The sequence below is a fragment of the Strix uralensis genome, chromosome 5, assembly GCF_047716275.1.
Source record: "Strix uralensis isolate ZFMK-TIS-50842 chromosome 5, bStrUra1, whole genome shotgun sequence".
Taxonomy (NCBI): Eukaryota; Metazoa; Chordata; class Aves; order Strigiformes; family Strigidae; genus Strix; species Strix uralensis.
Window position 1 is genome coordinate 1188993 of NC_133976.1, and position 23428 is coordinate 1212420.

At 58.6% G+C, this 23428-nt stretch overlaps 3 protein-coding genes across 5 annotated transcripts in view; 2 read left to right on the top strand and 1 right to left on the bottom strand.

Annotated features, from left to right (window-relative positions):
- TNPO3 (transportin 3) overlaps positions 1 to 2500 on the bottom strand; it is a 49879-nt gene extending 47379 nt beyond the window's left edge. For all 3 annotated transcript variants that reach the window (XM_074869612.1, XM_074869611.1, XM_074869610.1), the window contains exon 1: positions 2254 to 2500. In XM_074869612.1, the coding sequence (XP_074725713.1) occupies positions 2254 to 2379 (126 nt within the window). In that variant the 5' untranslated portion in view covers positions 2380 to 2500. The remainder of the gene's footprint in view (positions 1 to 2253) is intronic.
- Positions 2501 to 6571: 4071 nt separating this feature from the next.
- Positions 6572 to 13789, top strand: LOC141944896 (uncharacterized). The gene is made up of 8 exons (XM_074872225.1): positions 6572 to 6607; positions 6970 to 7125; positions 9622 to 9791; positions 10698 to 10791; positions 11434 to 11515; positions 11767 to 12144; positions 12700 to 12843; positions 13681 to 13789. Exons 1-8 carry the CDS (start codon positions 6572 to 6574, stop codon positions 13758 to 13760), a joined length of 1140 nt encoding a protein of 379 aa, XP_074728326.1. The 3' UTR covers positions 13761 to 13789.
- Positions 13790 to 16399: 2610 nt separating this feature from the next.
- Positions 16400 to 21143, top strand: TSPAN33 (tetraspanin 33). Its single transcript, XM_074869607.1, has 8 exons — positions 16400 to 16598; positions 17703 to 17760; positions 17836 to 17963; positions 18060 to 18134; positions 18262 to 18357; positions 18673 to 18801; positions 19905 to 20066; positions 20802 to 21143. Exons 1-8 carry the CDS (start codon positions 16515 to 16517, stop codon positions 20901 to 20903), a joined length of 834 nt encoding a protein of 277 aa, XP_074725708.1. The 5' UTR covers positions 16400 to 16514; the 3' UTR covers positions 20904 to 21143.
- The last annotated feature ends 2285 nt before the right edge of the window (positions 21144 to 23428 follow it).

Consider the following 23428-nt stretch of genomic DNA (forward strand, 5'->3'; position numbering starts at 1 on the left):
AGTCGAGCTAGCTCGCCACCGGTGTTTAAAACACCCTTGTTTTAACAGAGTCCAGAGCTGGAAAGGGATTTCTGAAAGCATTTCTCTGAAGAGATAGGAGAGATATTCCTCTCTGAAAAGCAAAGGGATCCCTGGTTTTTTCCGGTACAAGAGCTGAGGCACTTCACACGCGTTTCTCTGTGTGGCAGGACAAAAGGAGCGGCGCGGAGAAGCTGTTTGGCCGTGGGAGACTTGTCTGTGCAGCCACCGGAGCCAGGCAAGGGGAGCGGACGCCTCGCACAAAGGCTAAAACCACGTAAGGGCGCCCGTCATTTCTATTATAAACAACCTGGACAACACAAGTAAGAGCCCAGAGAAACCGCGGCAGAACAAAACAGACCCCCAAGACTTTCCACAGGCAGAGACCCCGTCCTTAAGGGTGGTCGGGGTATTAAAAATTAAAAATAAGTCCCAGATACTTCAAGCTCTCCTCTGGATGGGGGAGTTTGTACCAAGCGTGGGCAGCCAAGCGCAGCCCGTGAATGCAGAGGAAGCACCTTCAGCCTCCCGTCGCGGCGCAGACTATGGGTGAAACCCATCTTCTTCATCCTGTTGCATCCCTCACCCATCCCCGATCCTCCCCTCCTGTCCCAAATCCTGACCAGGAACTCTTCTAAGCACCTTGTGAAACGGTTACCTACGGATCTGCGTTAATTGCGGCATCGTTAACTCACAGGAGTCGGAGTCCTCAGACTGCTCTTGGCCCCCTCAGGGACTCAGCAGCCGCGAGGCCTCACCCAGCAAACACCGAGCACCCGCTGCTGCTGCGACCACAGGTTTGGGTTGTTTCTGGAACAGGAATCATCTCTGAAATAATAATTTCCCTTTTTCAACCCAAACAAGATGTTTATAGAGCACAAGCATGGCTGGCAGCGCTCAGAACCACCGAAGGATCGCTGCGGGCTGCGACCTGCCGCCGATCGGCGTGGAGGGAAGAAAGAACACAGAACCCAAACTCTCCCCAAGAGGTTTCCAAAGGGCAAAGCCCCTTCCCTGGGGGGGACAAACGAGGGCAGCGAGTGTCTAAGTACACACACACACACACCCCGGCGATTGATGGGTTTTTCCTCACAGAACAGCTGCGGAAACAAACGCTGCGGCCAACTCTCGTGGTAACCGGGGACGTAACTCTGTGTGGTGTGCTTAAGTAAAATTAAAAAAAAAAAAAAAAAAGGGTGAAAAACATGAGTTTGTGGTAATACATGGCCTGAAGATTTACCAGCTGGTGGGAAGGTGACGGGGCTGAAGGGAGCTCTGAGAAACCTGCTTGGGAGGGACCGAGGAGGGGAACTCTGCTCTGCTCCGCGGGATTCCGGCTTTGAGGTAAAAGAGCCCAGCGAGGGGGGGGCAGGAGATTTGCTCCTCCCAGAGCTGCAGCACGTGAGATAAAACGAATCAGATCTCTCCTGGGAAGGCAGCAGCAGCCAGAGAAGATTTGGGGGGGGAAGAGGAGAGGAGGAAAAGTCTGTCCCACGGGTGCCACAAAGGGCACCGGAGCCGCGCAGGGAGCGCTGCACCAGCACAAAGGCGCCAAGGAGACACAATGGGCTCGGGAGAGGAGGAACAGGGAGTCCTGCCCAGCCCCGCGGCCGGGGGAACGGCTCTGCCTCAGGGACAATGCGGGGCAGAGCGCACCCGCCGCCTCCCGGGTTTAGGCTTAGGGCTGAAGCCTGGGGAGAAGGAGCTCGCCACGGCGCTGACGGGCTGCGGAAAGGAGGAACGGGGCTTCGGCTCTGCCAGCGAGGCCTTGGGCCTCTCCTGCCGGCGCCGGGCCGGGGGGCGATGCCCCCCCTCCTCCTCGGGGGGGGCGGGATGCCCGCCGGCTCCCTCAGCTCAAGCGGCGGGAAAAAGTCGTGGCGAGCCCCACATTTTACCCCCCCGACACCTCCCGGAGCCGTTTCCTCCTTCCCGGCCGCCGTGAGGGCTGCGCCAACCACGTCAGCGGCCCTTTCCTGTTATTTTTTAAAAAGAAAAAAAAAAAAGAAAACCCGCGGGAAGAGCTGACCAAGGTCGGGCCTGGGGCTCCCCAAAGCCGCTCGGAGCGCGGCGTTACCCCGGTGACCCCCGGATGGAGCCGCGGGGAGCGGCCCGGGCAGGACCAGGCCTCCCCGCCGGCTTCCCGGGCACCGAGGACGGCGCGGCCGGACTCCCGGAGGAGGCGGGGGGGTGTGGGGAAACCCCCCCCTCGTTCCCCCGTCCCTCCCCAGGCCTCACCGATCGCTGGAGCTCGCCCAGCCAGCAGCTCGCCCGCTCCTTGCCGCTGGGGTCGGGGTCGTGGTAGAGCGCCTGCACGGCCTGGTAAACCACCTGCAGGCTGGGCTTCCCGCCGCCGCCCTCCATGGCCGCCCGCCGCCGCCCCTCAGCGCCGCCCGCCGCTGCCGCCCGCCGCCATCTCCTCGCCCTGCGCGCTCCGGTACCGGGACGGGGCGGTGCAACCGCAAAGCCGCTCCCCCCCGGAAACAGTTCCGCGCCCTGCCGTTCCGCTTCCGTCCCGTTCCGCTTCCTTCCCGTTCCGCCTCCTTTCCTCTCCCCTCCTTTCCTTTCCGTTCCTCTTTCTTCCCCGTTCCGTTCTAGTCCCTCCCGCTCCGGTTCGGCCCGGCCCGCCCCGCCCCACCGGCCCGGAACGGTCCCGCCGGGCTTCCGGGGGTGCGTCGGGGAAAGCGGCCCGGGTGGGCCCGGCCCCACGCGGAAGGGACGCGCCCGCCGCGGCGGGAAGGAGCCCACGGGCCCCCCACGCCATCGGCCCCAGTAGCTCCCCCGTTAGCCCGGCCAGGGGGGGTCCGTTACACTTCCCCCCCCCCCCCCCCCCGTCCGGTGCTGGTGCCCTGAGCGTGCTGGGACCAGTCACCCCAGTCTCCATAGCCCAGTCTGGGGGAGCCCCGTCGCCCCCCCAGTGCCATCAGCCCATCCCATCGAGGTCCCATCGCCCCCCCAGTCCCATTAGCCTGCCCCACTGGGGTCCTATAACCCCCAGTCCCATCAGCCCATCCCACTGGGGTCCCATCGCCCCCCCAGTCCCATCATGCCCCCCCCAGTCCCATTACCCTGTCCCACTGGGATCCCATCATCCCCCCAGTCCCATTATCCCATCCCATTGGGGTCCCATGACCCCCCCAGTCCCATTACCCTGTCCTACTGTTGACCCACTGCCTCCCCCAGTCCCATTACCCCATCCCCCTGGGGTCCCATCACCCCCCAGTCCCCTTATCCCAGCCTGCCCCAGTATGCCCCCATTATTCCCACTGGTCCCAACAGCCCGGCCCAGGGCGATCCCACTCCCCTTCCCACCTCTGTCCCAGCCCCTGGGGTCCCCTTGTCCCCCCCTCTCCCCCTGGGATAACTCAGCACCATCCTGCACTGACTTTCCATGACCCCCCCCCCCCAGCCCCTGGGGCTGCCCCGATTCCCCCTTTCCCGCGGCCTCAGCCCCACAGAAGTTTCTCTGGTTTTGGGAAAGGGGTTGACCCACAGGACCTGCCCCCCTGGACCTCTCGTCCCACCAGAATTTGGGGGGCGATAACGAGACCTGGCAGGGGGGGACACACACACACAACCTGAGGGCGGAAGACGGGAGCGTGGCACTTGTAGGGTCCGTGTGATCTCTCCCACCCGTATACGGAGCTCCGGCACCTTCCGTGAGCGGAGAGACGGGATCTTCCACCAGACAGGGTCACTTTGGGGTAATCCAGAGCTTTTTTTGACCCTTCTCTGAACACCCAGAGTTGGGAGGATCTCAGAAAATCTGCAGATCATCAGGAAAAGAGCTGCTGCGGCGTGACCAGGGGCTTCTCCCTGCCCTGCTCCCGGCTGCTCTGCCGCCGCTGTTGGCGTTTCTGGCTGGAGACGTTGATGGGAAAGAGTCAAATCCAGACCCCAACATCCCACCTGGGACCCCCCCATGAGCTGGACCCCCTCTTTTGTGGGGCTGAGCTGCCTCCGCTTCCGCACTCCAGCTCCAAACGCAGATGCGGGGCTGATCCAGACCCAAATTTGGTACAAATGTGGTAAAAATACCAATTCTGTTAGGAGCCCTCCCATTAAAACCGAGTCATCTGGCACAAAAAGACCCCAACGAAGAGGAGTGAGACCCAAAATGGAGCCGTTTATGGGGTCTCCTGGAGGAAGGGGGTTTGGGACAAGCTGGTCAGACTGGCTCCCCCCACCCAGAAGCTACAGGATCCACACGATTTATTATATATTATAAATACATTAAGCCTGGATACATTAAAATCCCAGACCAGAAGTCCGTTGGGCACATGGGTGGTGAACCCTCAGATTCCAAACCACGTGGTCTCTGTGGATAAAACACCAACCCAGGGCTCCACCACCTTCCGTGGCTCATGTAGGACAACGTCGCACTGGCCCCGAAGCCACGCTGGCCACAACTGCTCTTATTCAGGGTGGAGAACGATGGGGCCAAACTCATTCCTCGTGTAAATGACCGTAAGCCCAACAAATCCCACCAGAACTGGGGTGTGATGGTCTATCGACATCTAGACGGCATTTTAACGGGAGAGGATTCCTCCAGTAGGGTCTGGAGAAGGTGTCACCGCGTCCCAGCCCACCTGGAAGGGAAGGGGGTCTCCATCCCCAAAGGGGAATTATGGGGGACCCAGCCAAACGGTTTGATTTTTAGGCATAACGTGGCAGGCGGGGTATTCCCTCCCACACCTCACCACGGATGCCCAAGTTGAGCTCACCCTTTGATGTGAAGAAGCTCCTACAAGACCTGGGAACTCCAGGACTTGGAGGAGCTTGTAGGGATCCTGAGGAGGCCACGTCCTACAAGTTGTCCATGGGGGTTGTGGCAACAAGCTCCTGATAAAGCCCAATTAAATTCCATATGGTCTGGGTCAACCTTGGGGTGGCAAGGTTCCCCATCGTGGTGGCCACCATGGGATAAGCCTCTATTGGCTCCATCCTGGCTGGATACTGGAGCCATTGCTGGAGATGCACCCTTAAAATACAGACCCAGTTCCCCATCCTAGAAAGATGGGGAGAGTCTTCTCCTGCTTCTCGGGGAATCCCACAGCCCAGCACAATCCGGAAGATGCTGAAGCTCATGGCACACCGTGACCGGGTCAAGGGGGACATCTGGGACACGACGGCTTGGTCTGATGACACAGGTCTAGGGCACAGATTGAGGATCCGGGTGGAACCACTGAGAAGATCCTTGTCCAGGGGACACACGCGCCCTCTCCATCTCCGATGGCATGATGGTGGGCTGGCTACGTGCCCACCTAGGACAACCTGAGGGACAGTGGATACTTGTGGTCCTTGTGGCAAGTAGATTTTATAGGACCCCAAAGCCCAACTCCCAATAAATGGGAGAGATTCACCAGTTTACAGAGCATAGTTTAACTAGGCTAGAGATCAGCAGCGGTTTAGTGCCCTGAAGGTCATGTGGACGTAGGACCATGGTTCACACACCATCAGACAATGGATCACATTTCAAGAATAAAGATATACAGAGATGGGCTGAATCCGGAGGAATCTGGTGGATCTTCCACTTTGCTCATCATCCCCAGCCCAGTGATAGTCACAGAATCACAGAATCATCTCGATTGGAAAAGACCTTGAAGATCATCCAGTCCAACCATCAACACAACATTGACAGTTCCCCACTACACCCTATCCCTCAGCGCTATGTCGACCCTACTCTTGAACACCTCCAGGGATGGGGACTCCACCATTCCTGACTGGACTTCTTAAAACTCAACTGTGACTTGGCACTTGGACCAGGGAGTCCCAAACCTCAACCAGTCCCTGCCCGAATCACGGGTGGCAATGTCATGTTGACAGCGCGGTCGCTGCTTTAGGCGACCAGTAGACCATGACTGGTCTTCATCGTCCAATCTGTAAAGCTTTGGATGGCAACCGTGGCATAACTTCAACTTCGGGTATGAATGGTGATCATCAATTGTCCGTTGGACAATCCGTCCAGGTCGATCATCCACAATAAGACCATACTCCTTCCAAACGCCTCTTTGAAGCTCCTCATGGAAGATGCTCAACCACCGGGGAAACAACCGTCTCGTCTCCAAGCGGTGGAGAACCAAAATGCCGGTTACTCCGGTTGTCTCCCCTGGATCCTTGGGCCTTAGTCCACATCTCGATCGCAATAAGCCTGGAGTCAAAGCCAACATGTGGGCAACCAGGAGTACCAGGTTAAGAAAGATTTGGGGGAAAACTCCTTTAATTTTCTTTCCCTCTCATAATTGTTCTCGTCTAATGATTAGGTCGCATCTAGCAATGACAATAATGCCCGTTCCCTTCTCCGGGGGGGGACGACAACCGCATCGTTCAATTTACAAACGCGATTTCTCCAGTGGGTAACGGATTCGGTTGTTGGGTTTGTTCAGCACCGTTAGATGATGAATTTGGGTGGTGAGCAGAACCTGCCCCCAGTGCATCCTGGTATCAACCTCATTTGGGGTAATGACTCCCCAACACCCCAAATTATCAACCGCAGCCTTCCGAAGCATTCCGATACCCTAGGGCAGAAATTTGGCCTGGGCAGGGAAGAGGAGCCATGATAATTACACCCCGCATCGCAACCACACCCGACGTAAATGGGACAAACGGACGCCAGCTCCTAACGATCCCCACCTGGACACCTCCCGGACCTCTCATAATTAATCCCCAATTACAAATGATGATATTTTTGATAATCTGGAACTCTGGCATCTGACACGGCATGTTAATAATATGAATTGCCAAAGACAGGATCATTTAGCTGGTCCTAGTTTTCACCAGAGTAACGGTTGGCTGAGCACTAACGATGATCGGGACACATGTGCCCCAGAAGACGTATCTGTCTGTACAGATCACATCCCTTTTGGCCAATCCAATTAAGTCCTTAATGAAATTGAGTTGCTCTTCCTACCCGTAGTGCTCAGTTGGCCAACACCATGATGCCCTTGGGCAAAGGTGGTGGCCCACCAGCTGAAGACCTTGGGGGTGTTGGTTTGGTGGCACCAGTGCCTACGAGATCCCATCCCCACGGTGGGCAGATGGTGGCACCGTGGCACGTCTCGGTCCTTGTCTAAAAATGTAATATTTAACTTCCAACGCAACCATCGCCATGTACGTAATTAGTGCACAGACTCTCGTCTAGCCCGGAGGGGTTTGCGTGCTAATAAATGTTACTCGTTGGGTTTCCACTAACGAATTTAAACAAATCAAGCAGGATGTAAATGGCAATCAGCAGCACACCACCGGGAGCCAGCCCTGCTCGGGGTCTGCCGCCGACACCAGTGGCCACATGGGCAAAATGGTGGCAACGCCTCAACATGGTGGCCACACCTCAACATGGTGGCCACACCTCAGCATGGTGGCCACACCCCAACATGGTAGCCACACCCCAACATGGTGGCCACACCTCAACATGGTGGCCACACCTCCAAATTAAACACATAAATAGATGCGTGCATAGAGCTAATTAATCACAAGGACCTTCTTGCTTTACTGGTGGTTATTTGGGACAATTAGTAATACTGAATATAGATTTCCTTTTCGGGTAGTAATTTTGTGGTCAGTTGTGATTCCCTTTTGCTTTACTCATCGCAAGTATAATAGTGATTTCTAGTGATCTGTAACAAAGAAATTACAGATTACTAATAGTTTTTGCTGTTAGTAAATTATTTAGTATTTTGCTAATAGTTATCGCTAATAATTTGTGTTATTACTATTACTATTTGTTTTATTGCCACTAATATTACTGTTAGTAATTACTAATACTGGTAGTATTTTATACTGTAGTGATAGCAGACAGTAACAGTCACTAAGAGTAATAGTGATGTATGAGAGTAGCAATTGATAGTAATTTTAATAAAGAAATTAATGGAAATAAAGCTGCCAAGCCCTCGTGTCCGGTGGGATCCACGAACCTGTGAGCCGGTCCCCTGGGGATTTAGGGGTGAGTGAGAGCCCCCCCGTCCCTCCGCCTTGGTGGGACACCCCCATGGTCACGTCCCGGGTGGGAGCAGTTGGCGGGACCCCAGAACCCTGGTGGGTGCAGGGTGGGGAAACTGCACCCGCCTGTGGGTCTACACCAGAAAAGGTGTAAAAAAATATCACGTTATCGACCCAAAATGAGCTTCTGTGCGGGAGCGGCCGTGCAGGGGGGGTCCTGGCCAGACGGACCCTCGTGGGGACCCCCCGGGTGACGCGGGGACGCGGCACGGCACGGTGTGAGCGGGGGGGGGCTGTACCCGGAGCTGCGGCGGGTGACGCCTCACGCGCGGGTGCTCATGTCACCAGCCGGGGTTCTGTGACGACTGCGGGTATCGAGGCGCTTGCTGTACTCTTGTGTTATATATATATATATATACACACACTCTTTTATATATTTCTATTTTCCTAGGGGTAATTTCGTAGTGACTTGTAGGGGAGAGAGAGAGAGAAAATGGTTCTATTCTATTCTATTCTATTCTATTCTAGTCTAGTCTAGTCTAGTCTAGTCTAGTCTAGTCTAGTCTAGTCTAAATTCCATTATATTACATTATACTATATTATATTAATATTTTATATTTTCTATAGACTATAATATTAATATTCTATATTTTGTATAGAATATAAAAATATAACTACTTTCTTTTTTATACGTAATATAAAATATTATTGTACATTTTTGTAAGTATTCTATATACTGTCACTACCTGGAATTACATAATAACTTGTAATATACATATATTTGCTTTATCCTTGTAAAATATAGAGATATACACTTACTTTCCCAGGGGTAGTTTAGTAGTGGCTTGTAGTAGATAGAGAGATAGAGAGATATAATATTTTTCTTTTCTTTTTTTCTCTTTTCTCTTTTCTTTTCTTTTCTTTTCTTTTCTTTTCTTTTCTTTTCTTTTCTTTTCTTTTCTTTTCTTTTCTTTTTTCTTTTCTTTTCTTCTTTTCTTTTTTTTCTTTTTTCTCTTCTCTTTTCTTTTCTTTTCTTTTCTTTTCTTTTCTTTTCTTTTCTTTTCTTTTCTTTTCTTTTCTTTTTTCTCTTTTCTTTTTTTCTCTTTTCTTCTTTTTTCTCTTTTCTTTTCTTTTCTTTTCTTTTCTTTTCTTTTCTTTTCTTTTCTTTTCTTTTCTTTTCTTTTCTTTTCTTTTCTTTTCTTTTTTCTCTTTTCTTTTTTTCTCTTTTCTTTTCTTTTCTTTTCTTTTCTTTTCTTTTCTTTTCTTTTCTTTTTTCTCTTTTCTTTTTTTCTCTTTTCTTTTCTTTTCTTTTCTTTTCTTTTCTTTTCTTTTCTTTTCTTTTCTTTTCTTTTCTTTTCTTTTCTTTTTTCTCTTTTCTTTTTTTCTCTTTTCTTTTCTTTTCTTTTCTTTTCTTTTCTTTTCTTTTCTTTTCTTTTCTTTTCTCTTTTCTTTTCCTTTTCTTTTTCTTTTTTCTTTTTCTTTTTTCTTTTTCTCTTTAATTTTCTTTTTTATTATTTTCTATTCTATTATTTTCTTTATTATTTTCTTTAATATTATTCTATTCTATTCTATTCTATTCTATTCTATTCTATTCTATTCTATTCTATCCCCTCCCACCCCACTCTAACGTTACTATCCCCCACCCGCACACCCTCCCCCCACACTCAGTCTCTGAGCTCTCTCTCACGGGACATTGCAGACACGTTCTCTATTTCGTGTCTAACAGAAACAATCCCCGAATATTCGATCCCTTCTGGATACAGCTGGTTCCCCCAGAGGCTCCCCCAGCCTCGCGTGTCCTCAGGTGTCACGGGGGGACCCACTCCCACCCCGCTCAGGTCACCCTCCTGCCCCCGGGTCCCCCTCATTAGCGCTAATTAAGAGCCGCCGCTTCTCCCCTGCGGTGCCCCGCGTGGCACGGGGGGCCCCTGGCTCTCGGGGGGCCCTGGCCACCCCCCCCCGGGGTGTCCCAGCCCCGACACCACACCCGTGGGCAGCAGTGGGGCGGCGGCGGCACCCATGGGTGGGTGGGGAGGGGCACAGCTGGGCACAGCTGGGTGGGTCAGAGCTGGATAGGGCAGGATCCCACATGCATTGGGCACGGTCACATCTGGGTGGGGCACTGCTGGGTGTAGGTGGCACAGCTGGATGTGTGGGGCACAGCTGGATGTACGGGGCACCGTTGTATGTGTGGGACACAGCTGGATGAGTGGGGCACAGCTGGATGTACCGGGCACAGCTGGATGTACGGGGCACAGCTGGATGTGTGGGGCACAGCTGGATGTACGGGGCACAGCTGGATGTATGGGGCACAGTTGGATGTATGGGGCACAGCTGGATGTGTGGGGCCCAGCTGGATGTACGGGGCAGGGCTGGATAAGTCACAGCTGGATGCACAGGGCACGGCTGGGTGGGGCAGGGGCAGAGCTGCTGTACAGGGCACAGCGCTATGAGTCCCAGCTGGATGTGTGGGGCAGGGCTGGGTGGGGCACAGCTGGATGTACGGGACACGGCTGGGTGGGGCAGGGGCACGGCCGCTGTACAGGCACAGCGCTATGAGTCACAGCTGGATGTGTGGGGCACGGCTGGATGAGTCCCAGCTGGATGTGTGGGGCAGGGCTGGGCGGGGCACAGCTGGATGTGTGGGGCACGGCTGGATGTGCGGGGCAGGGCTGGGCGGGGCAGGGCCCGGCTGGGTGAGTCACCCCGGGGCGGGGCCCAGCGCCCCCCCCGCCGCTCCCCAGCGCAGCGCGGGCGGGGCCGGGGCGGGCGGTGGCGCCGAGGCGGCTCCCGGGGCTGGGCGCGGCGCCGGCGGGCGGCGGCAGGCGGGACGCCACGGTGAGGGGCGCGGGGACGGGTGGGGGGTGCCCCCCACCCCCCCCACCGCCATCTGTCCCCGGGCCGGGGAGGGGGCTGCCGGGGCCCAGAACATCCCGGGGCAGCGGGAGGGGGGGACGGGACCCAGGGGCTGCTGCCCCACCGCCCTGCCCCACACCCGCCCCGGACCCAGCCCCTGCCCTATAGCGGCCCCAATCCCTGCCCTATAGCCACCCCCACCCCCTGCCCTATAGCGGCCGCAGACCCCCTATAGCAGCCCCAGATCCTGCCCTGTAGCCACCGTGGATCCCTGCCCTATAGCTGCCCCTGCCCCATAAGTACCCCAAAACCCCGCCCTATAGCAGCCCCTGCGCCTGCCCTATAGCTCCCTCATCCCCTGCCCTATAGCGGCCCCAGCCCCTGCCCTATAAACTGCCCCAGACCTCTTATAGCGGCCGCAGATCCTGCCCTATAGCCACCGCTCCCTGCCCTATAACGACCCCAGCCCCCTGCCCTGTAGCAGCCCCGGCCTTTGTTACCCCCTGCCCCGGAGCTGCCCCCCCGGGTGGGTGAATGGCCCGGGGGGGGGGGGGGGGGGCTGTTTTTCCGGGGTCCCCCCGCGGTGTCGGTGACACGACCCGTCTCCGCGGGCGCCGTGCCCAGGCGGTGGCTCCGGACACCGGCAGGATGGTGCCGGTCCCCGTGGCGGCGCTCTGGGCCTTGGCTCCGCTCCTCGCCGGGGCAGGTACCGCCACCCCCCCGCCCCCTCCTGCTTCCTCCGCACCCCACGTTTCCCCGCAGAGCGGGGGGGCCGCGAGGGGCTGGCGGGTCCCGTCACGGCGGTGACTCACGGGGCGGCTGCTGGGCACCGCCGCCGAAAGGCGCCGTCAGCCTCCCCGCCCCCCCCCCCCCCCCCGCCCCCCCATCCTGGGGGCTCCCCAGATGGAGGGGGGGGGTCAGAGGGGTGACCCCGCTGTCGCTCTTTGCCCCCCGCAGATGAACCCGCTGTCGTCACCGTGACGGCGGCCGTCGGCGAGGACACCTGCCTGCCCTGCGACCCCCGGCCCTGGGGACACCTGCGCGGGGTCACCCTCACCTGCACCCACCGAGGTGGCTCCCAGCACCCCCCGGCCCTCGTCCTCAGCCACCGCCTGGGCCAGCACCCACCGCCCATGGAACCGGGTTGGCACCCGCCGGAGGAACCGGGCAACCAGTTCAGGGGGAGGGTGGCCTTCTGTGGCGCGGGGGCCACCGGCCTGGGCCTGCTCCTGCGCAACGTCAGCCACCCCGACTTCGGGAATTATTCCTGCGAGGCGGGGGGGGGCGGCACCCCACAGCCCCTCTGCAGCCTCGTGCTGCAGCCCCCCGAGGCAGGTGAGTGGGGGGGACACACACAGCTTGGGGTGTCCCCCCCCATCCTCTGTCCCCTGGGTGCTGCCCCTTGTCCTGCACCCCGTGGGGCAGGTGAGTTGGGGGTGACACAGTTGGGGTGTTCCCCCCCCCCCATCCTCTGTCCCCTGGGTGCTGCTGCTCACCTGCACCCCACAGTGTGGGGGGGGACACACACACAGTTTGGGGTGTCCCCCCCCAATCCTCCATCCCCTGGGTGCTGTCCCTCACCCTGCAGCCCCTGGGGCAGGTGAGCGGGGAGGGGGGGACACAACACCCAGTTTGGGGGTGTCATCGTCCCCCCCCCCCCCCATCCTCCATCCCCTGGGTGCTGCCGCTCACCCTGCACCCCACGGGACAGGTGAGTGGGGGGACACACACAGTTTGGGGTGTCTGTGTGTCTTCCCCCCCCATCCTCCATCCCCTGGGTGCTGCCCCTTGTCCTGCACCTCACGGGGGGGTTGGGGGTCCCCCAGGGGAAGTGGGAGGGGGGTTGGGGGGCTTTGTCCCCATGTCCCCCCCCCGTTGGTTGCTCTGCAGGGGTCCCCGGGGCCGCAGAGCCGGACATGATCATGGTGGTGTGTGCGCTCACCGCGGCCTTCACCGCCGTGGCCATCGGCGTCCTGGTGGGCTGCCGCTGCGGCCGGGGCTGTGGGTGCCCAAAGGGGGGCTGTGGGTGCCCAGGTGGGTGCTGGGCATGCTCAGAGGGGTGCTGGGGGTGACCAGGTGGGTGTTGGGGGTGCCCAAAGGGGTGCTGGGGGTGCTCAGAGGGTGCTGTGGGCGCCCAGGTGGGTGCTGGGGGTGCACAAAGGGGTGCTGGCGGTGCTGGGAGTGCCCAGCTGGGTGCTGGGGGTGCTCAGGTGGGTGGTGGGGGTGCCCAGAGGGGTGCTGTGGGTGCCCAGGTGCGTGCTGAGGTAGGTGCTGAGGGTGCTTAAAGGGGTGCTGTGGGCGCCCAGGTGGGTGCTGGGGGTGCCCAAAGGGGTGCTGTGGGTGCCCAGGTATGTGCTGAGGTGGGTGCTGGGGCTGCCCAAAGGGGTGCTGGGGGTGCCCAAAGGGGTGCTGGGGGTGCTCAGGGGGTGCTGTGGGCACCCAGGTGGGTGCTGGGGGTGCCCAAAGGTGTGCCCAGGTGGGTGCTGTGGGCGCCCAGGTGGGTGCTGGGGGTTCCCAAAGGGGTCCCGGGGGTGCCCAGGGGGGTGCTGTGGGTGCTCAGAGGGTGCTGTGCGTGTCTTGTGGGTGCTGTGGATGCTCAGTGGATGTTGCGGGTGCCCCGGGGGGTGCTGAGGGTGTCCAGTGGGTGCTGCGGGTGCCCAGGGGGGTGAGGATGGGGTGTGATGGGAATGGAGATATGGATGAAGATGAGGATGAAGAGGGGGACGGGGGTGGTGACTGAGCTGAGGATGAGGACGGTGACGGGCGCGGGGATCTGTGTGGGGACGTCGGGGCGCTGCTCCCTGCCCCGTGGGGGTCCCGTGGGGGGTCCCGCGGCCCCACCTCACCCCCCCGCTCCTCGGCGGGGTCCAGCCCAGGGGACCGGAGCCGCGGATGGAGGAGGAGGAGGAAGAACCGTGGCCTTGGGCGACCTGAAGAGTCCCAGCGCCTGAGGGCACCACGCAGGATGCGGCCAACTGGGGGCTCGGGGGGGGCCGGGGCGATGCCCCCCAAACCCGCCCCAATAAAGCGCGTTAGTGCGGAGCGGGCGGTGGGGGCCTTCCTTCGCGGTGCGCCCCGCGTGGGGGTGGGGGGGGACGGGACATGGGGGTCCCGGGGGGGGGATATGAGGGTCCCGGGGGGGGGGGGGGGGTGTGTGTGTGTCCCCGTGCGCGTCCGAACCCCCCCGCGGCTGGGACGGGGTGGCCCCGCCCACGGACACGCCCCTCGCCCCGCCCCTGTCCCCGTGGACACGCCCCCCGGGCCACCGTGTCCCTGGGGGTGGAGTGTCCCCATCCGTGTCCCCGTCCCCCGCGGAGCCCTCGCTGTAACAGCGCAGCAGCCCCCGCCCGTGTGCACACACACACACGTGTACACACACACACACGTGTACACACACACACACGTGTACACACACACACACGCATGTGCCCTGGCCGCTTCCCGCCCCACGCTCTTCCTCCTCTTCCTCCTCCCGCTCTCAGCGCGGGGCCACCAGGGCCTCCCCGCCACCCCCTGCCTGTCCTCGTCCCTGTCGCCATCCCATCCCACCACGGCCACCATGGCCACCACAGCCACAACAGCCACAATGGCCACCACAAACACTACGGCCACCACAGCCACCATGGCCACTACAGCCAGTATGGCCACCAGTGCCTATGGCTACCACAACCACCACGGCCACAAAGGCCACCACAACCACAATGGCCACCAGGGCCACCACAGCCACCATGGCCATCACAGCCACAGTAGCCACCACAGCCACTATGGCCACCACGGCCACTACAGCTAGTATGGCCACCAGTGCCTATGGCCACCACAACCACCACAACCATGACGGCCACCACAGCCACAAAGGCCACCGCAGCCACCACAGCCACCATGGCCAGTACAGCCACCGGGGCCACCATGGCCACCACAGCCAGCATGGCCACCAGGGCTGCCATGGCCACCACAACCACCACAATCACCACAGCCACAAAGGCCACCACACACAGATCCGATGAGGGACACGTAGATCTGATGGGTGGACACGCAGGTCTGACCGACAGACGTGTAGATCTGACAGACGGACGGTGCATCCGCTGGCCAACGTGGGCACCTTCATCTCCATCGCCGGGGCAGAAGCATTTTGGTGGGACCTGGGAGTGTTCAGCCCCACCACGCCCTCACAGGTTGCCCGAGGGGGCTCTCCAGTGGCCCACGGGCATCAACCACGGTGTTTTCGGGGCCACATCAACCCCCGTGGCTGGGTGGTGGCTCCTTGGTGCCACGGGCTGGGTGCCATTGATGCGGTGGCACCTTGGTGACCCTAAGAGCGAGGAGGAGATTTTTGGTCTCGGTTCCTCTGCCCAAAGTTCTCGGTTGCCTGCAGGAAGGGCGGTGCTGGCGCCGGCAGCGGCTCCCCGGGGCTTTCCAGCCTTGATGAACCCGCGCATGGCAGAGAAATAATAATAAATATAATAAATATGATAATAAAAATAATAATACCTGGGAGGTGGTGCTCCTCCAAGCAAAGGGAACCATGTCCTGGTGATGGGACAAGACGGCGGCTCTTGCCTCTGCCCACAGGGGCCGTGAATAAAGCCTGATGCAAAAAAATAGGGGCAAAAATTAGCAAAAAAATGGGATTTGAGGCTTGAATCCGGTTCAGGAAGGGACCCGCTGCTTCCCCGCGACCCGGGTTGACTCTGTAATTAATGTAAACGAGGTGAGCGTGGAGGGGACGGAGCAGAGCGTGGTGGTGGAGGAAGGATCCCTCCTCCTCCTCCTCCTCCTCCTCCTCCTCCTCCTCCTCCTCCTCCTCCTCCTCCTCCTCCTCCTTCTCCTCCTCCTCCTCCTCCTCCTCCCCCCTGTGGGCTTTGGGCGTCCCACTCGACACCCAGAAATAAAGGGAAACACAAAGAAATCCACCAAACTTGCCGTTTTTTACGCAGCTCACAGGTTTGAGCAGCGGAGAAGGGAATCGCCGGGTTTTGGGCTCCTGCTTCCCCTGAGGTTGCTGGGGATGGAGAGTTGGCACTGCCCGTTTTGGGGTGATTTCTGCAAATTTGGGGTCAGAGATTTGGCCGTGCCCTTGCAGGGTAACCCCCAATCTCCCCAGCTGGGAGCGTTTTGGGGACAAACGGCTTCCCCGTGTCCCTGCTGTCCCCGCAATGGTCCCCGCTGTCTCCCTGCGTCCCTCCAAGAGCTGTCACCGAAGGCAGAAATCAATTATAAGTGCTAATTATGGTAAAATGTAACCATACCCCCTGCCCCCCCCGGGCTGGGGGTCTCTGGGCTCCCACAGCGCGATTCGGGCAGTTTTGGGGGTGCGCGGTCAGCCGCGAGGAGCCGAAGTGGCTCCTCACGTGATTGAAAAAGCGGGGGCGCTGCCCCTTTAAGGACGGAGGGGGCGCTGCCCCTTTAAGGGCGGAGGGGGCGCTGCCCCTTTAAGGGCGGGGACGCGGCGAACAGGTGCGGCGGAGACACACAGCGCTGGAGGGGGTAGGGGGGAGGCGGAGGCTGAGCGACGGGACGGACCACCAATGAGAAGGCAGAGCGAGCCAGACGGGCCAATGAGAGCGCGGTGAAGGGAGGGGGCGGGCCGTCGGCCGCTCGCGGCGGGGTCGCGAAGCGGATCGGTCGCCTCAGGGCTCGGCTCGGCTCGGCGCGGCGCGGTTGGACCCAGTTCAGCTGGACCCGGCTTAGCTGGGCCCGGCTCGGCCATGGCAAGGCCCCAAGGGGACGAGTTTTCCTTCGTGAGCCCGGCGGTGAAGTACGTGCTCTTCTTCTTCAACACGCTCTTCTGGGTGAGTGCCGGGGGGTCGTGCCCGGGGGGGGCCTCCCCTATTCCCGGGGGGCCCCGGGACCCCCTTATCGCTGGGGTGGGGGAATGGGACGAGCCCCCATCGCCCCCCTCCCCCGGGACCCCCCAGCCAGCGCCGGCCGTTGGGCCCGATCCTGGCCCCGCGCAGGTGACGGCCCCCCCGAGCGGTGACACTGGGGGGGGCAGACAGCCCTTGTCCCCAGCCCCCCCTCCCCGGGGCACGTCTCGTGCGTGGAAGTCACATGACTGTCCATGTTTTGGGGTCTTTTGGGATTTTTTAAAATGTTTTTCTGAGGATTTTTTACAATATTTTTGGAGGAGTATTTTGATGGGTTTTGAGGATTTTTTTAATGTTTTCTGAGCATTTTTAAAAATGGGGGGGATTATTTTATGTTTTTCAGGGAATTCTTTTAACGTGTTTTGGGATTTTTTTTAATGTTTTTTGAGGATTTCTTTAAAATGATTTTTGGGGTTTTTTAAAGTTTTTGGGGGTTTAAAAATTTTATTTTTAAAATGTTTTTTGGAGAATTTTTAAAATATTTTTTGAGGATGGTTTAAAATGTCTTTTGGGGAAGTATTTTGATGTGTTTTGGGGAATTCTTTTAATGTGTTTTAAGGGGGAATTTTTTAATGTTTTTGGGGGAATTTTTAAACATTTTTTGAGGATTTTTTAATGTGTTTTGGGGAAGTTGTCTTATGTGTTTTGGGGGATTTTTATGTTTTTTGAGGATTTTTTTTCTTTTGGGTTGGATTTTTTCGCGTTTTGGGGTTTGTTTTCTTTTTTAAGTTTCCTGGGGGCTTTTTTCCGACGGTCGGGTTTTTTTCAAGGGCTTTTCCCACGTTCCAAATCCCTTTTTTTTGAGGAAGTTTCTCATTTCCCACAAACGACGTCCCCATGTCCGGCCACCCGGAGCGGGGAGGGGCTGGTGGGGACGGAGGTGACCTCCCTGCACTGGGGGGGACGCACTGGGGGCTCTGTCCTACCTGTGACGCCGCCGTCGGGTCCGTGCGGGGCTGTCGAGGGGAAACTGAGGCAGCGGGTCTGGCTCTGAGGTGGCCCAAACCCCGCCACCATCTCGCTCCGCAGATGATCTCGATGGCGACGGTGGCGGTGGGGGTCTACGCCCGGCTGCTGAAACACGCAGGTGAGGTTGGGGGGCTCGGGGGTGCCGGCTCGGGGGTGCCGCCGCGCGGGTGGCGGTGACGGCTCGCTGCGGCAGAGGCGGCGCTGGCCTGCCTGGCGGTGGATCCCGCCGTGCTGCTCATCGCGGTGGGTGTCCTCATCTTCCTCATCACCTTCTGCGGCTGCGTCGGCTCCTTGCGGGAGAACATCTGCCTGCTGCAGGCGGTGAGTGGCTGGCGATGGTGGGTGTTGTCGTGTCCCCGCTCTGGGGTGTCACCGCGGCGTCTCTCTGCCGCCATCACACTCCTCTTGCCCTCGCAGTTCTCCGTCTGCCTGACCATCGTCTTCCTCCTGCAGCTGGCGGCCGGCGTGCTGGGCTTTGTCTTCTCCGATAAGGTACCGCCGGGGAGCAGGGGGAAGGGGGAGCAGCGCTGCGGGGGGGGGTCTGGGTGACCCCCAGCCTGTCCCGCTGGGTGACAACCTTGCTGGTGTGTGTCCTCCCCTGGCTGTCCCTGTCCCGCAGGCGCGTGGGAAGGTCAGTGACATCATCAACGCCGCCATCGTGCATTATCGGGACGACCCGGACCTGCAGAACCTCATCGACGTCGGGCAGAAGGAGGTGCGGGGAGCCATGGGGGGGTCACACGTGTCCCCACTCGCAGGTCAGGCGTGGAGATTGTGGCTCTCGCTTTAAATCCGTGGGGTGAGGGTGTCGGGTGGCTCCTCCACGAGGGGTTTGATGTTGGCGGTGAAGCCCTGGATAAAAACTGGGAGACAACGGGACAGTGTTTCTGTAGGAGCTAGTAAAAGTGGACGCGGCTGTCCCTAAAGCCAGCGGTGCTGGGGCGAGTGGGGCGTGGGGGGGGTGGTTTGGGAGGGCCGTCACGCTCTGCCTGTTGACCCAGTGTCCCTTTGTGTCCCCCCCCCCTCACAGTTCAGCTGCTGCGGGGGGGTGTCCTACAAGGATTGGTCCCAGAACATGTACTTCAACTGCACCCCCGCCAACCCCAGCCAGGAGCGCTGCTCTGTCCCCTTCTCCTGCTGCCTGCGGGACACCCACCAGGTGAGGACAGTGTCCTCGGGGCTGGGGGGGACACCCCGGGGTGCTCTCAGGGGACCCCCTTACTCTGCATCTCTCCTCCCATCCCTTGGGGCTGCACTGAGCCTGGAGCCCCCCACCTCCCCAGGAGGGTGTTGATTGCCAGCCGGCTGAACATGAGCCAGCAGTGTGCCCAGGTGGCCAAGAAGGCCGATGGTATCCTGGCTTGTATCAGCACTAGCGTGGCCAGCAGGGACAGGGAAGGGATCTGACCCCTGTGCTCGGCACTGGTGAGGCCGCCCCTCGATGAGTGGGTTCAGTTTTGGGCCCCTCCCTCCAAAAAGGCCATTGAATGACTCGAGCGTGTCCAGAGAAGGGCAACGGAGCTGGTGCAGGGTGTGGAGCACAGGTGTGATGGGGAGCGTCTGAGGGAACTGGGGGGGTTTAGTGTGGAGAAGAGGAGGCTGAGGGGAGACCTCATGGCCCTCTGCAACTGCCTGAAAGGAGGGTGCAGAGAGGGGGGATGAGTCTCTTGAGCCAAGGAACCAGCGGCAGGCCAAGAGGGAATGGCCTCAAGCTGCGCCAGGGCAGGGTCAGACTGGCTCTTAGGAAGGATTTCTTTGCAGAAGGGGTTGTTGGGCGTTGGAATGGGCTGCCCAGGGCAGGGGGGGAGTCCCCATCCCTGGAGGGGTTGAAGAGTCGGGTTGACCCAGCGCTGAGGGATCTGGTGGAGTTGGGAACGGTCAGGGTGAGGTTCATGGTTGGACTGGAGGAGCTTCAAGGGCTTTTCCAACAGAGATGGTTCTGGGATTCTGTGAGAGGGAACCCACCAGCAATGTGTGGCAGCCTCCACCGTCCTCCGGGTTTAGGGGTGCTGCAGGGGGGTCAGGGCGGATTCCCGCTGTGTGGGGTGGGGGGGTGGCAGGCAGCGACGCTGTCACCCCCCCTTCCCGCTCAGGTATTGTCCCTTGTGGGGGCTGGGGGGTTTAGGGGACCCAGCGGTGGAGGGATGGGCTGGGGACACCGAGGGCCCAGAGGAAGGGGACACCTGAGCTCCTGTTCGCCCCCCCAAAAGCAGGGACCCCCCCTCCGCCCCAGCCCAGTGGGTTTTGTCCCCCCCCCACCAGGCTGTGGTGAACACCCAGTGCGGATGGGGCGTGCAGGCCCGTGGCTACCTGGAGGCTGGCGCCGTCATCTACACCACTGGCTGCGTCGACACCCTGGGCAGCTGGATCCACAGCAACCTGCTGCTGCTGGGGGGCATCGCCCTGGGGCTGGCCCTCCCCCAGGTACCGCGGCCCTCCGGCCTCGCCTCCGTCCGCCCGGCCTCCCTCCACCTTCGTCTCTTCCTCGCATCCTTCCTCATGTCTTCCTCGTGTCCATCCTCCCTCAAGTCCATCCTTCCTTGTCTCTTCCTCACGTGCATCCGTCCTTGCATCCGTCTTTCCTTCCTCGTGTCCGTCCTTCCTCATCTCTTCCTCATGTCTGTCCTCATCTCTTCCTTGCGTGCATGTGTCTGTCCTTCCTCATCTCATGTCCATCCTTCCTCATCTCTTCCTCACATGCGTGCATGCATCCATCCTCGTGTCCTTCCTCATCTCTTCATTGTATCCATCCTCGTGTCCGTCTGTCCTCACATCCTTCCTCATCTCTCCCCCACATCTGTCCATCCTTCCATCCTTGTGTCCTTCCTCACCTCTTCCTCGCATCCATCCTCACCTCTTCCTCGCATCCGTCCGTCCTTCCTCACCTCTTCCTTGTGTGCATCTGTCCGTCCTTGCACGTGTCCTTCCTTGCCTCCTTCCTCGTGTCTGTCTGTCCTCACATGCGTCCTTCCTCATCTCTTCCCTGCATCTGTCCCTCCTTCCTCATCCCTCCCTCCTCCCTCATGTCCGTCTGTCCTTCCTCGCCCCCTCCCTCGCCTCCTTCCTCATCCCTCACATCCATCCTTATCTCCTCCTTGCATCTGTCTGTCCTTCCCCACGTCCTTCCTCACCCCGTCCTCTCCTCCTCCTCTCCCTCAGCTGGTGGGCATCCTGCTGGCTCAGATCCTCATCCACCAGATCAAAGACCAGATCAAGCTGCAGCTCTACAACCACCAGCACCGGGCAGACCCCTGGTACTGAGGCCCCGGTGCGGCGGCAGCTCGAGAAGCCGTGACCTCAACGGTGATTTTTTTTTTAATTTTTTTTTTTTTGCAAACCCCGGATCCCTTGGAAGAGCCGAAGGGGCTTTGCTGAAGGAGAGGGAGGTTGGAGCGGGACACCCGGAGAGGGATGCTGGGGACTTTGGGTGCCGGGTTTGCTGGGACGTGCCGTGCTGCTGCGTGCCATTTGGGGGACGGAACTGACCGTTGGTGAACTGCTGTCTGTCCGTTGTCTGTCTGTCCGTCCTCTCCCGATCCACACAGCCTTCACCCCAGGGGGGGAGGTGGGAACTGGGGACGTTGCCCCTGTCGCTAGGCTCCATCTCTGTGACCCTGGGGGGATGCGGCCTCTGGCCTGGCCACCCTGGAAGAAGAAGGACCGTGAGGATGTTCCTGCCCAGGGCTGACCCGGGGGCGGGGGGGGGGGGGGGGGGAGGTTCGTTAGTGGAGGGTGGGGGTCCCGTCACTGTTATCCCCCCCTCCCTGGTGCTGAGTCCCGTGCGCAGGAGGGGACAGGCGCCATCCCGTGTCCCCCTGGGACATTTCCCTTCACTTTTGAGGAGAATAGAGACAAAATCCGGAGCCTGCCGTCCCCGCGGCGGGGGGGGACACACATCGCCTTGGCCCCCGCCATCACAACAGATTTAGGCTGCGAGGCCCCAAAAAAAGGAGGAAGGGGGTGGGGGGCAGCACAACCAGCTAGTAGACAGCAGAGAAGCCCCCACCAAGCTTCCTCGTCTGCCCCAGGGAAGAGCCTGCAAAATTTTGGGGTGTCAAGAGCTGGGGGGGCTGCTGCCCCCCCCCCCAGTCAGCATTGTGGGCTCCCGGTGTTGCTGCCGCTTTTTGGAGCCGTCGCAAACCGTGGGTGGAGTTTTTTTCCGTGTTTTTTTCTTTTTTTTTAGTTAATTTTTTCTGCTCCTCGGGCTGGGTGGTCCCCCCGCGCCGCCCCGCCGCAGAGGGAGACGGGATGCGGCCCAGCGCCGGCCCTTTGTGTGCGCGTCCCGTGTCCCTCTGCCACCTCCCTGTGCACGTTTGTCCCCCCCCTCCCGTGTCCCCCCCCCCGCGGTGGCACAGGGCTCTCGGGGACACGGTGGCCACGCTGGCCTGATCCTGCCCCAGCGTTAGCCACGGTGGCCCCCGGTTCCCTCCAGCATCCCCCAGCCAGAAAATGGTCCCCCTGCTGTGCCCCAAAGAGTGACGTTCCCCCCCAAAAAAAGACTTCTCACCCCAAAAAGAGCAACTTCTTCAGAAGTCCACACATTCCCCCCTGCCAAAAGGCACTTCTCTCCCCAAAAAAGGGAGTTTCTCTGCCCCTAAAAAGCCACCTTGCTCCCTTGCCAGAATGGAGCTTGCCACCCAAGAGAGCAGTTTCTCCCCCAAAAAGCGATCGCTTCTCTAAAGAATGACACGTCCCCCTGAAAAGGGACATCCCCCGCCCCCCCTAAGTTACTTTTCTACCCAAAACTTTTCCTGTAAAAAGCTACTTCTCCCCAAAAAATCTGGTTCTCTCCAAGAGTGGCTTTTCCGCCACCCCGAACTGACTTTCATCCCCAAAAAGTGACTTCCCCATCAATAAACTGACTTTTAGCCCCAAAAAGCAACTTTTTTCCCCCCAGAAGGGATGTTTGTCCCCAAAAAGCATTTTTCTCCCCCCAAAAGTGGCTTTTGTCTCCTGAAACTGACTTTTCCTGCCCCCAGAATAACTCCCCCCTCAATAAAGTAACTTTCCCCCCCCCAAAGGGACTTTTATCCCCCAAAATCCATTTTTCTCCCCCCAAAAATGCCTCGTCTCCCCAAACTGACATTTCCTCCCCCAAAAGTAACTTCTCTCAAAAAAGTAACTTTTCTCCCCAAAAAGAAACTTTCCTCCCTCCAGAAGCAGCTTTTGTCCCCCAAACTGACTTTTCCTCCCCCAAAAGTAATTTCTCCCTCAAAAAAGTAACTTTTCTCTCCCCAAAAGGGCCCTTTTTCCCCAAAAGCAACTTTTCTCCCTCCAAAAGTGGCTTTTGTCCCCCCCAAACTGACTTCCTCCCCTAGAAGTAATTTCCCCCTCAAAAAAGTGACTTTTTGCCCCAAAAGGGACTTTTATCCCCAAACAGCAACTTTTCTCCCCCCAAAACTCACTTTTGTTCCCCCCAAACTGACTTTTCCTCCCCTCAAAAAAGTAACTTTTCTCCCCCCAGTGACTCTTGTCCTCAAAAAGGGACTTATCTTCCCCTTAAAAGTAACCTCTCCCCCTAAAAAAGTGACTTTTATCCTCAAAAGGAATTTTTCTCTCCCAATAAAATGCCTTTGTCCCCCAAAAGCAACTTTTGTCCACCAAGAGTGGCTTTTCTTCCCCAAAGACAACTTTTCTCCTCCGAAAAGTGACTTCTCCCTCACAAAAACTTTTCCTCCAACAAGAAGCAACTTTCCGCCCTCCAACTTTTCTCCCCTAAGTGACTTTTATCTCCCTAAAAAACAACTCCAAAAAGTGACTCCTCTGCCCAAAAAGCAACTTTACCC

Coding starts and splice junctions, on each gene's coding strand:
- LOC141944896 (XM_074872225.1), top strand. CDS start 6,572: ATGATAATTACACCCCGCATCGCAACCACACCCGAC. Junction 6,608..6,969: donor GCATCGCAACCACACCCGAC/GTAAATGGGACA, acceptor CCTTGGGCAAAG/GTGGTGGCCCACCAGCTGAA. Junction 12,145..12,699: donor GCTGCAGCCCCCCGAGGCAG/GTGAGTGGGGGG, acceptor GTTGCTCTGCAG/GGGTCCCCGGGGCCGCAGAG.
- TSPAN33 (XM_074869607.1), top strand. CDS start 16,515: ATGGCAAGGCCCCAAGGGGACGAGTTTTCCTTCGTGAGCCCGGCGGTG. Junction 18,802..19,904: donor GCCTGCGGGACACCCACCAG/GTGAGGACAGTG, acceptor CCCCCCCACCAG/GCTGTGGTGAACACCCAGTG. Junction 20,067..20,801: donor TGGGGCTGGCCCTCCCCCAG/GTACCGCGGCCC, acceptor CCTCTCCCTCAG/CTGGTGGGCATCCTGCTGGC.